Here is a 12,425-nt window from a genome sequence, read left to right on the forward strand (position 1 = left end):
AGAAAAAAACCACCTGAGTCAGATGCAGGCTCTCTGTGTCCACCCCCTGGAGGCGGGTACTCTTCCTCTCACAGCTCTGGTTCCGCCTCTTCTGCAGCTGGTGGCCATTTTGGATCCTGGTTTTCCTAAATTCTGCAGCCTTGTGATTCAGTAACCTGTGCTAGCAGCATCTGACAGGCGGCAGCTGCTGGCCAGGCACAAAAAAAAAGGCTCTTTGCTTTCTTCTAAACTTCTGGCACTCTCCTGTTTTCTGAAGCACTTAAGCAGCCAAGAAACAAAAGGTGTCTTAGAAGTCCAACTTTAAAACAACCAAAACTGAATAAAATTAATTCTAATAATAAAAACGATAAATTAACATAAAAGCTAGGTGAAAATATCGAATAATGGGCTAAATATGCTTGGAATACTTCTCATGCTGCAGCTGCTGGATGGGACAGCCAGGTGTGATCTCAAAGGTATTTTTTGGGAAGTTGCTTGAGATATAAAAATACTCCTCTCTTGATTAAATCATTTCATGCTTTGGGTGCGAAATTCAACCTGCACAGCTGGTTCTAACGGTCATACACTGTATATACGCACATACAGAATTTCAAGAAATCTGCAAATGGTTTCCTGAAAAGAATCTGCCTTTGACCTCATAAATAAATTTCAAGACTAAATTAAAGCAAAGAATCAAATTTTTGATATTAATAAGAGTCTAGATATAAATCTGCTGTGAAATGTAATTAACTGACTGAGCAATAATTAAAACTGCTCTGCTCGAAGCTCTAAGCTATCTTGTATGAAACTGTATGGTCTGCAGAAATCTCTCTGTAGCAATAACAATTAAATTAAATAGTATTCGGCTTTTAATTTGCCAAGTCCTGAAAGCGAGATGCTACTTCTAGAATGGAAAATAAGGCAGGGTGTATCACAGACATCAGTAAGGCCTATATGTACAGAATACCCATGTGATCTCATAAAATCAAATACTTTTTTTTGAATGTACCACTGATTGGGTATACTAAATACCTTTAAGGGCTTTAAAATAGCCCAGTATAATAAGCTATAGAAAGGGTTTACTAATGGAATAGGTTTAGTATTGCTGCAAGTCAAATTGGCGAGAGATTACGATAGTTCAAATATTGGTAATATCTACAAGCTATCCATACCCAACACTGATCGCCTCTTCTACTCCTAAGTTCTAACACTAACTTCCCTTTCCACACCTAACACTATCCTTTCTCTCCATGGCTAGCACTAGCCACCATCCCCGTTACCTTAACACCTAACACTAACCCCCAGGGTTCAGCAATATTATAGGCAAACCCCGATCCTATACCCAAAAACGAAACTCCCATCCCTGCCATGCATACTGTAGCCAAACTCATAGCTAACCTTTGCACTGTCCCAACCGCTGAGTTCTGCAACAGTATAGTCAAATTCATAACCATTCCATGCACTTGGCTGTACGGTAGATGAACACTTGTACGCAAATCATAGACACAAATTTTCATTGCCATCTATGAAGGTGCCAAGTAGCAGCTGATGCCACCACGCCAAAACTTTTGTTTTATTTATTAAGTATTTATACTTAATAAAGTATTTATATAGCGCTGACATTACGCAGCGCTGTACATTGTATATTGTCTTATAACTAAATGTCCCTCAGAGCAAGGTGCTCACAATCTAATCCCTACCACAGTCATATGTTTATGTATGTATGGTGTAGTGTATGCATTGTAGTCTAGGGCCAATTTTTTTTAGGGGGAAGCCAATTAACTTATCTGTATGTTTTGGGGATGTGGGACATACAAACATACAAACGCCTTACAGATGTTGACCTGGCTGGGATTCAAACCGGGAACCCAGCGCTGCAAGGCGACAGCGCTAACCACTACGCCACGGTGCTGCCCATTTATTTGTCAGCTACAATTAGTATACAGCAGCAGGTGTTGAAACTGAGTTGCAAGCAAAATGGATTGAATGAAGGCAGAACTTTCCTGCATGACTGCTCACCTTCTAAAGTACACGGTCACCCTTTATATTTCCTTATCTAGGGTCATTTTTACTTTATAGGTTATGCAAGATTTGTAATACGGTATATTGTGATGAATGCTTTGGCTGCAGTTTAAAGGTAAGTAAAATTCAATTGTGTTATGAAAATATTGACAATGTGCCTAAGGAAAAATGTAAGCTTTAAAGGTCGAAGTGATACATATGTTTTCTTGTTTTTTTTTTAATTACAAAGTAATACTTTTTTTAATGTCAGACATAGAAATCAATTTGGCAGGGAGAACAGAAATACAAAATACTCTGACATAAAAGAACCATCACAAAAACTTCTGTAGGTTTACATGAACAGAGGAAATACACCATTAACTACTTTATCGCACTACTTTAGTAAGTGGTTAAGCTAAACATCTTTGTCATAAAAATGCCCACTTATCGAAGCAGGTCATCTCAGCACCCATACAGCCCTTATAAAAAATACTGCATGCAGAAAAGATCTGCAGAAGCCTATGACAGCCGATCGCCATAATTGGCTGGCTGTGGGGAGGGAGGGATGATAATTAAAGAGACAGGTTTTTTTTTTAATAAAAATAACAACAACAATATTTATTTAAAAAAAATAAACATGGGGGAGCGATCAGACCCCACCAACAGAGAGCTCTGTTGGTGGGGAGAAAAGGGGGGGAAATCACTTCTGTGCTGTGTTGTGCGGATCTGCAGCTTAGTCTTAAAGCTGCAGTGCCACATATTACTGAAAATGGCCTGGTCACTAGGGGGGTTTAGAACTGCAGTCCTCAAGTGGTTAAAGTGTAGTGTTCTTTTTAATTCTTCTCAAAAGTTTCATCTATTTAACTCAAGTCAATCTAATGCAGCTTCAGAACAAAAGCAGTAGATGCAAATGTTGGGCCAGTTCCAAGCTACATGTAATTTGCAACAACTTTGAAAATGATCCTCCCACCAATCACCACTGCTCTTGAAAAGTGAATGCTGTAGGATGCATGGATGTCTATTCTGTTAGCTCTTATGCAAATTAGATACAGTACACACATACAGTACATACAGTGGGATGCAAAAGTTTGGGCAACCTTGGTAATTGTCCTGTATAATTCATTGGCTGATACCATAAAAAATGTCAGTTAAATATATAATGTAGGAGACACACACAGTGATATTTGAGAAGTGAAATTAAGTTTCTTGGATTTACAGAGTGTGTGCAATAATTGTTTAAACAAAATTAGGCAGGTGCATAAATTTGGGCTCCACAAGAAAAATAATTGAAATCAATATTTAGTAGATCCTCCTTTTGCAGAAATTACAGCCTCTAAATGCTTCCTGTAGGTTCCAATGAGAGTCTGGATTCGGGTTGAAGGCATCTCTAGTTCATTCAGGTTTAATGGCTTCCGAGAATGGACAGCTCTCTTTAACTCACACCACAGATTTTCAATTATATTCTGGTCTGGGGACTGAGATGGCCATTCCAGAACGTTGTACTTGTTCCTCTGCATGAATGCCTTAGTGGATTTTGAGCAGTGTTTAGGGTTGTTGTCTTGTTGAAAGATCCAGCTCCGGCGCGACTTCAGCTTTGTCACCATTTCCTGGACACTGGTCTCCAGAATCTCCTGATATTGAGTGTAATCCATGCGTCTCTCAACTTTAACAAGATTCGCAGTCCCTGCACTGGCCACACAGCCCCACAGCATGATGGAACCACCACCAATTTTTACTGTAGGTAGCAGGTGTTTTTCTTGGAATGCTGTTTTTCCTCCATGCATAACACCCCTTGTTATGCCCAAATAACTCAATTTTAGTTTCATCAGTCCACAGCACCATATTCCAAAATGAAGCTGGCTTGTCCAAATGTGCTTTAGCTTCCTCTGCATACAGCATCTCCTTGTGTAAAGTGTGCCGAATGGTTGAACGATGCACAGTGACTCAATCTGCAGCAAGATGATGTTGTAGGTCTTTGGTGCTGGTCTGTGGGTTTACTGTTCTTACCATTCGTCGCTTTTGTTTATCCGAGATTTTTCTTGATCTGCCACTTCAAGCCTTAACTTGAACTGAGCCTGTGGTCTCCCATTTTCCCAATATGTTCCTAACTGTGGAAACAGACAGCTGAAATCTCTGAGACAGCTTTCTGTATCCTTCCCCTAAACCATGATGGTGAACAATCTTTGTCTTCAGGTCATTTGAGAGTTGTTTTGAGACCCCCATGTTGCTACTCTTCAGAGAAAATTAAAAGAACAGGGAAACTTATAATTGACCCCCTGAAAGACTCTTTCTCATAATTGGATTCACCTGTGTATGTAGATCGGAGGTCAATGAGCTTACCAAGCCAATTTGAGTTCCAATAATTAGTTCTAAAGGTTTTGGAATCAATAAAATTACAACAGTGCCCAAATTGATGCACCTGCCTAATTTTGTTTAAACAATAAACTTCATTTCACTTCTCAAATATCACTGAGTATGTTTCCTACATGATATATTTAACTGACATTTGTTATGGTAACAACCAACGATTTATACAGAAAAATCATGACAATTAACAAGGTTGCCCAAACTTTCACATCCCACTGTATATATTTCAGATCTCCACTTTTGAGTTTTCCACTTTCAGAAATCAGATTCCCTAGTTGAGGCAGCAATCAGAGCTTTAATCACTTACAGAAAGTACAAGTACCTTATGGCTGCAACCCAGAGCTCCGTGTACTCAGTGGCGTACCTATGTGTGTGCTGTGGCAAGGAGCCCCGGGTGACAAAGAGCGAGGGGTAACAAACACAGCAACTCAGGGTAGAAAATGAACTGCTAATAGCTGCTCTTTCTCTGCCTGGCTGTCACTTATGTTATCAAGTGTACACCCAGCTTGTGCTCTTGCCAACCCCCTAGTATGCATGTGCAGACATTCATGATGAACATCATGACATCTGCCTACACTGCATTGTGTTTCTGTGGCCCCACCCCCTTTTAGCACAACCAGCTGAAGCCTGAGCTAGCCCACTCCCCTCTAGGCTGAAGCAGTCCTTTAGTCCCGTCCAGTATCCACCTCCTTTTTTCTTTGTAGGCCTTGTGCAAGTAGGATATAGCAGCAACAGCAGCCTCTGATTCAGCCCACTGACAGGACACAGCATCATGGCACTGTAAATGCAAAGAGTAAGTGTGTGTCGAATGCTGCTAGAGGTGTGAGAGAGTGTGTATGTATGTGTTTTTTGGCTGCTGGATGAGAAGTGTCACAGATTGTGTGTATGTGTACTATGTGTGTTTTGATTACTGCTGAAGCGTGTGTGTGTGTTGCGGACTTTGGGGAGCTGCTCTGCTGCCTGGGCTCAGCATGGGGCATATAATGCCAGTATCAGACCAGTAAGCCTCTCAGGTTGAGCCTTATTATAATGGGGTCAATTCATAAAAGGCTGTGCGTTAAAAAAAATCTAGTCGGGAAAATACAGCATTTGGTATTTTAGACGTTTGTGCGCTAATTCATAAAAAATTTCACAGCTGCGATGGAAATGCGGTGATTTACCAAAGTAAACTGTCGGTATCAGAAGAGTAGCTGCCTGAGTGGTTACATTGCTGTTCTCCGTGCAGAGACAGCATTGCAATATAAGAGGCATCCCCAACTTCCCTTTAGATGTGCATGTTTTGTTATACTGCCTCTGCTTGCTCTGAATCTGTCTATTAGTCTTTCTTAACATTTTATTTAATTGCCACAGCTTAGAAGAACTTCAAGAAACTTTACACATGCCATGCTTTGTGGTGTTCACTCCCAGCTTAAAAACAGGAGCCCAAGAGGTTAAACACAGCCTAAGGTATTTAGGGGAAGCCTTGTTTGTTCCTATAGTTCTGCTGCTGCCTGGGGAGAGATCTCCCCAGGTGAGGTAAATTACCGCACAAGTCGGTAATTTACCTCACTGTCACTGACTGTCCTCAGAGGAGCTCACAATCTAACCATGTTCAGAGAGCAAGCAGAGTATGAATTGTGCAGAGTATGAAGAGAGTGTGTAGAGTATGAAGTGTGCAGAGTACTAAAGAGAGTGTGCAGAGTATGAAGTGTTTAAGGTATAAAAGAGAATGTGCAGAGTATGAAGTGTGCATGGCATAACGAGAGTGTGCAGAGTAGGAAATGTGCAAGGTATAAAGATAGTGTGCAGAGTATAAAGAGAATGTGCTGAGTATGAAGTGTGCAGGGTATAAAGAGAGTCTCCAGAGTATGAAGTGTGGAGGGTATAAAGAGAGTGCTCATAGCATGAAGTTTACATAGTATAAAAGAGAGTGTGCAAAGTATGAAGTTTGCAGGGTATAAAAAGAGCGTGCAGAGCAGGAAGTGTGCAAGAAGTTTTTGAAGGTTTCTGAGAAATCCTGTGTGCCAAATACCCTAGATCAGGGTTTCTCAACACGTGGTACGCGTACCCCTGGGGGTACGTGAGACCACTGCTAGGGGTACGCACACAGAGGCTTGTTAGTTGAGTCAGTCCATCTTGCTGCACTCTCACAACGTGTCCCAAGCAGCGCAACAAGCAAACAGCCAGACCCGGTCTGTCGGTAGCCACCCTGCTTGATTGCGCAACGTACACGGAAAATTGCAGGCGGCAGCGCCGAGGGCAGAACGGCTGGGTCTGGACTGGCACACACAACACGTGGGTCTCGCTTGAAAGCGGAAGAAAAGTCTTGGTGGAGCAGCTGCAGGCTCCGTGCCCGATTCCTCTGCTCTGTCTCACCGGAAGATCTAGTTTTCGGCTCCTGGGCTGGCAGCTGCATGCTTGTGGTAGCTGTGGCTGCCTGCAGTCACCTTTGCTGAACTCTGTCAGCATAGCGGAGATCGAGACCTGGTTTGCGTCCACACAGGGTGTCTTAACAGCGCCCAGCACTGTGCGTGATGTCTCTTCAGATGTGAGGACCGTCACCCTGTGCTGCCCTCCCTATCTGCTCACATTCCTGGGCTCTGCAGACAGTAGAAGAAGCTGCAGAGGAAACCTAGACTTTGGCTCCCACAGAACTAGGTGGGCACTCAGGAGGGGGGGGGGGTGTGTGTGTGTGTGTGTGTGTCTCTTTGTCTGTCACTCAGGAGGGGTGTGTGTCTGTCTGTCTCACTCAGGGGGGTGTGTGTGGGTGTGTGTGTGTCTGTCACTCAAGGGGGGTGTGTCTGTGTTGTGTCAATCACTCAGGAGGGGTGTGTGTGTCTGTCACTCAGGAGGGTTGTGTGTGTGTCTGTCACTCACTCACTCAGGAGGGTTGTGTGTGTGTGTCACTCAGGATGTCTGTCACTCAGGAGGTGTGTGTGTGTCACTCAGGAGGGGTGTGTGTGTGTCACTCAGGAGGGGTGTGTGTGTGTCACTCAGGAGGGGTGTGTGTGTGTCTCTTTGTCTGTCACTCAGGAGGGGTGTGTGTCTGTCTTACTCAGGAGGGGTGTGTGTGTGTCACTCAGGAGGGGTGTGACTGTTTTGTGTCATTCACTCAGGAGGGGTGTGTGTGTCTGTCACTCAGGAGGGTTGTGCGTGCGTCACTCAGTGTGTGTGTCTGTCACTCAGGAGGGTTGTGTCTGTGTGTGTGTGTGTGTGTGTGTGTGTGTGTGTGTGTGTGTGTGTGTGTGTGTGTGTGTGTGTGTGTGTGTGTATACATAAATAGCGTATGTATGTGTATCTCTGTCTGTGTAAATTACCTGTGTTCTCATCCACCTCTGCCAACTCGCCGAGGGTACTTTGCAAAGATGGAGTAGAAGTAAGGGGTACTTGGATTAAAAAAGTTGAGAAACACTGCCCTAGGTAAGCCACTGCATGTACTTAAGGGAAAAAACAGCTTGTTCTTCCCTCTGCATCATTGAAGTAACATTTTTTTCCTTGCTCAAAGTGGTGATCCCTATTTGGCATTTCATAGTGGTGATCAGGCTTGCCCCTTTATAAATAAGACAATCATAAAATGGTGATCAGGATTGCCCCTTTATAAATAAGACAATCAACAGATAACAGGTGATCTTCAGCCACAAGTGACAATCCTGCTAATCCTTGTATAGGGGCAAACATTTCTGCTGATCGGCAGCTTTATAAACATGGTGATCTGCAGAACTCCAGAGAAGTGCTTTCATGTCTGCAATAACAACAGCTCATTTCTGATAATTAGCTTATCCCCACTTTAATATATAGAACCTGGGTTTTCTTTTTTTTTATATGTAGGGGAATATTTACTCCCAAATACCTGTAGATATAAGTAATTCAGATACAAAATATAAATGACAGATGGCCATACTGCCCCCTGTGTATGGAAAGTATTAGTCTGCCTATCTGCTTGCTATGGTGTCATTATCTCTGGGACTACCACAACAATTCTCTATCTCTCACCAGCTGTTTACAGCATTACAAAGTGAAATCATGTTCTTTCATTAATCTGGTGCATTATCTATAATGCATAACGAGAGACTAACCGGGGTGCTCAGCTTTTTAAGAGCGACACTTGCATCATAACTTTTTGAGATCAGGAAAAACCTCAAACTATGTGTCACTGAAGTCTGTCCACAGACATTAAAGGGCAGTGGCATTGATAGCACTAAACAATCAAGAACCGTGCCCCAAAGAGTACATATTACGGCACTGCAGCATTAGTTGGGTGATGGGTGGCAGTGCAAATAGTAAAATATCAGTACGGTAATTTAAACTAACATTATTTTACTCTACTCTCTACCTGGCACACATTCTAAACTTAATCCTCCGCTATAGGTGCCTAACTCTAATCCCCCAACCTAATCCCCAATCCTAACCCCCCCCACCCCCCATAGGGGCCTAACCCTAACAACCCCACTTACCGCCTACCACTACACCCCTGTAAGTGCCTAAAAAGAAGACCCACTCCTATGTAGAAGCTGCATCTGGTGACCAAATGACCGTCTGGGCACCCTATTAACAAAAATTAGCAAAAGTGTCTATTAGATGCCTGTTATCGCGAAATATTTTATATTTGTCATTATGCAGCTGAAAAAAGGCTGCTATTTATTATTATAATTTAGAAAATAGATTTTATTTCGGAAATCTTGTACTTTTAATTTGGGTCCACTTTAACAGTACTGCTACTGCATCTCCCGAGCATGCCAAGGAAGAAGGCAGCAGTGGTTATCTGTAAGGCAATGCTGTCTACAATGTCTTGGATGATGTGGAGTGATATCTGCTGCAGCCGTATCACCTGGCACTAACATGCAGTAAATTTGCTGGTGAAGACTAGGATGTTGCAGAACGTTTTTAACTGCACACCACTGATTTTGGGGTAAACAGGCTGCCTTATTATATCTGGAGAGAAACTGGCTGTATTATTATGTTATCATCCTGATTCAAAACTTCTTATTATGTTGAGGTGGGTGTGAGGCAGGGGTAGAACAAAATGCCTAGTTATGTATGTGGAGACCAAAATGCCTAATTATGATGTCAGGGGTGCATGCTGTCTAATTATGCTGTTTGATTGATATGCTACTAAACTGTATTGTTTGAGGTGTACATACTGCCTAATTGTGGTGTGTGTGTGTGCGCGTGCGTGCGTGCGTTTTTCATACACTACTGCAGCCAAAGAGGACAGTAGGACTGCCAGGCAACTGGTATTGTTTATAAGGAAATAAATATGGCAGCTACCATATGCTTTTAACTTCTGGTTTACTTTAAAGAAAACCTGTAACGACAAAAAGTTCCCCCCGGGGGTACTCACCTCGGTAGGAGGAAGCCTCCGGATCCTATCGAGACTTCCCCTATCCTCCTGTGTCCCACGGCGGTCTCGCTCTGACCCTCCGAACAGCGGGGATGTCAATATTTACCTTCCCGGCTCCAGCGCAGGGGCAGTATCGGCACTCCGCTCAGAGATAGGCGGAAATAGCGAATCGCTGTCGGCCTGCTCTACTGCGCAGGTGCAAGTCGCCTGCGTAGTAGAGCGGACCAGACAGAGATCGGCTATTTTCGCCTATTTCCGTGCTGAGAGCCGCAACAGTGCCCTCGCTGGAGCTACGGAAGGTAAATACAACAAGCCTTATTAGGGTTGTCGAGCGTGGATTGCAGGACACTTCAGGGGAGCCAGCGCTGTATTGACTGCAGCTACAGGGGAGGGGGAATCCTCATTGGGACCCCGAGGCTCTTTAAGGGGACATGGTGCATAATTAGGTTATATGGGGATGAGCTACCTAATCATGTTCTTTTAAGGGGACATGCTACTTAAATATGTTTTTGGGGGGACATTTTGCTTAATAACTTGGTGGATATGCCTGCTTAATTCTAATTTTAAAGTGATAACTGTGGAAAACAGAACACCCCAAAACTATTATGACTGCATCCACATTTTCCTACAATTGCTCCTCCAAAGGATCTGGGATCCCAATAAGAGCAAAATGGGCATGGGATAGAGTTGAAGTTTAATTGGTGCAATTCTGAAATACATTCTCACATTAATAATCAAAGGCATGTTACCATCTTCTCTTGTGGTCCCATCACTATCAGACACAAGGCTGGCGGTAATATTCTGGTGCTTCTTCATGTGTTTCTTGCAGTGGACTGTTGTCCTGAAGGTTTCATCACAGAAAGGGCACTTGTAGGGCTTCATACTAATGTGAGTGGACATGTGCCTTGTCAGGCTGCCATTTGTAGTAAAGGTAGCATTACATATTGTGCAGCTGTAAGCTTTAACCCCTGGAAAAGCAAAATGGAGTCATCACATATCTACCACTGGATGCCTGCAGATATATTCATGAAGGGGGTTGGTAGGGGTGGGCAAGCATTACAATGGTTTGAGGCAAGTTTCATTTTTTATTTTTTTCAATATTTTTATGTTATGTGTAACAAATAAACGTTGACAGTGGCATAAACTACAATGGTAGTTCCAAATGCATGCTTGGTGCCCAATCAATGCTGGGCACGTAGAGCAGTGGTGATCATCAATTCTGTGTGAATTTGTTTTATGTACGGTATGTTAAAATCTGATATCTGAACTTCAGCTATCAAACGGAACCTGCAGCGGCAACAAAAAAAAGTTATGACGGCAGATGCTTCCCTTGGTTACACACTACCTGCATTTACAGTCAGTGCCATCAGTTGCCTTATCCTTGTTAACATAGAGCAGTGTCTCAAAATGCAAGCTACGGGTAGTCTCCGGTTAACGACAGATAGGTACTGTAGGTTTGTTCTTAACATGAATCTGTCCACAAGTCGAAACACTATGCCAGCTCTGTCCCCTGTACCTCTCTTCTAAGCCCCCCCCCATGCCTCCAGTGTCCCCCTCTGTGTCCCTTCTGTTCCTCCATGCCTTCAGTGTCTTCCTCTGTTCTCTCAGTGTGCCACCTCTGTCCCCCTGTGCCTTCATGTGTACTGCAGCAAAATACAAATTTTACTGGTTTCAAAAACATATTTCTTTGTATTTTTTAAAACTATTTTCTCAAAAACTACAAGGTCTTTTTGAAAAAACAAATCACTTGTTCCCACAGAATCGATTGTGGTAAAAAAAAAATGAACACAGAAACGACAGGAGCCCAAATGGTGCAGTATGTCACAAGTTCAATGGCAAATGTAAAAAAAAAGGTTGAGGTTCTCACAAACGAAGGTTGCACAGGGGGCAACCAACCATTGAAGGCAGGTGAAAACTTATAAACTCCACTCAGGTGACCAGCTGGAACTGGATCTGGTCCCACTCTTGGCAAAACAACAAAGGGCCTATCCGTGGTGGAGCCACTCGGTACCAGAGTACACCCCTCCAAAGAAAGGTGAAAAGCACAAAGGGGAAAAAGAGGTGCCCAATGATCAATAAAACGGTGTTAAAAACAGCTAAAACAATATAGGGAGAAGTGGCTTGCCTCAATAATGACACATTCATACACATATGAAGTTTAATTATGCATAGGCAGCGTGTTTTGTTGGTCTAATGCCCACTTCCTCAGGCCAAATACAGTGCCAGAGATGTTTCTAGAGCCAAGATAGGTGCTCCGTTCTTGGCTCTAGATACATCTCTGGCACTGTATTTGGCCAGGCAACTGGTATTGTTTAAAAGGAAATCCATATGGCAGCCTACACATCTTCTCACTACAGTTGTACTTTAAGCTATCTAGAAGGTGTGTTAATTACACCATCCAGCGGTGGCTGGATGGTGTAATGGTTAAGGGCTCTGCCTCAGACACAGGAGACCTGGGTTCGAATCGCGGCTCTACCTGTTCAGTAAGCCAGCATCTATTCAATAGGAGACCTTAGGCAAGTCTCTCTAACACTGCTACAGCCTATAGAGCGTGTCCTAGTGGCTTCAGCTCTGGCGCTTTGAGTCCGCCAGGAGAAAAGCGCGATATAAATGTTCTGTGTTTGTTTTGTTTGTTAATGAAAGATGTAAAAATTTTGATAAGCAATTAGGGCTTAAATTCTAGGACTTTAATGGGGAACAAGTAGGTTAATGGCAACAACATTTAGGGTTCTTTCACACTGAAAGTCTATGGAGACTT

General features: G+C 43.1%; 1 protein-coding gene across 8 annotated transcripts in view; it reads right to left on the reverse strand.

Annotated features, from left to right (window-relative positions):
* Positions 1 to 12,425, reverse strand: part of ZNF236 (zinc finger protein 236) — a 255,861-nt gene that overhangs the window by 84,674 nt on the left and 158,762 nt on the right. For 7 of the 8 annotated variants that reach the window (XM_068237058.1, XM_068237059.1, XM_068237055.1 and 4 more), the window contains exon 20: positions 10,417 to 10,635. The exons of the other annotated variant lie outside the window; for it this stretch is intronic. In XM_068237058.1, coding sequence (XP_068093159.1) covers positions 10,417 to 10,635 — 219 coding nt within the window. The remainder of the gene's footprint in view (positions 1 to 10,416; positions 10,636 to 12,425) is intronic. 8 annotated transcript variants of the gene reach the window in all.

The sequence above is a fragment of the Hyperolius riggenbachi genome, chromosome 5, assembly GCF_040937935.1.
Source record: "Hyperolius riggenbachi isolate aHypRig1 chromosome 5, aHypRig1.pri, whole genome shotgun sequence".
Lineage (NCBI taxonomy): Eukaryota > Metazoa > Chordata > Amphibia > Anura > Hyperoliidae > Hyperolius > Hyperolius riggenbachi.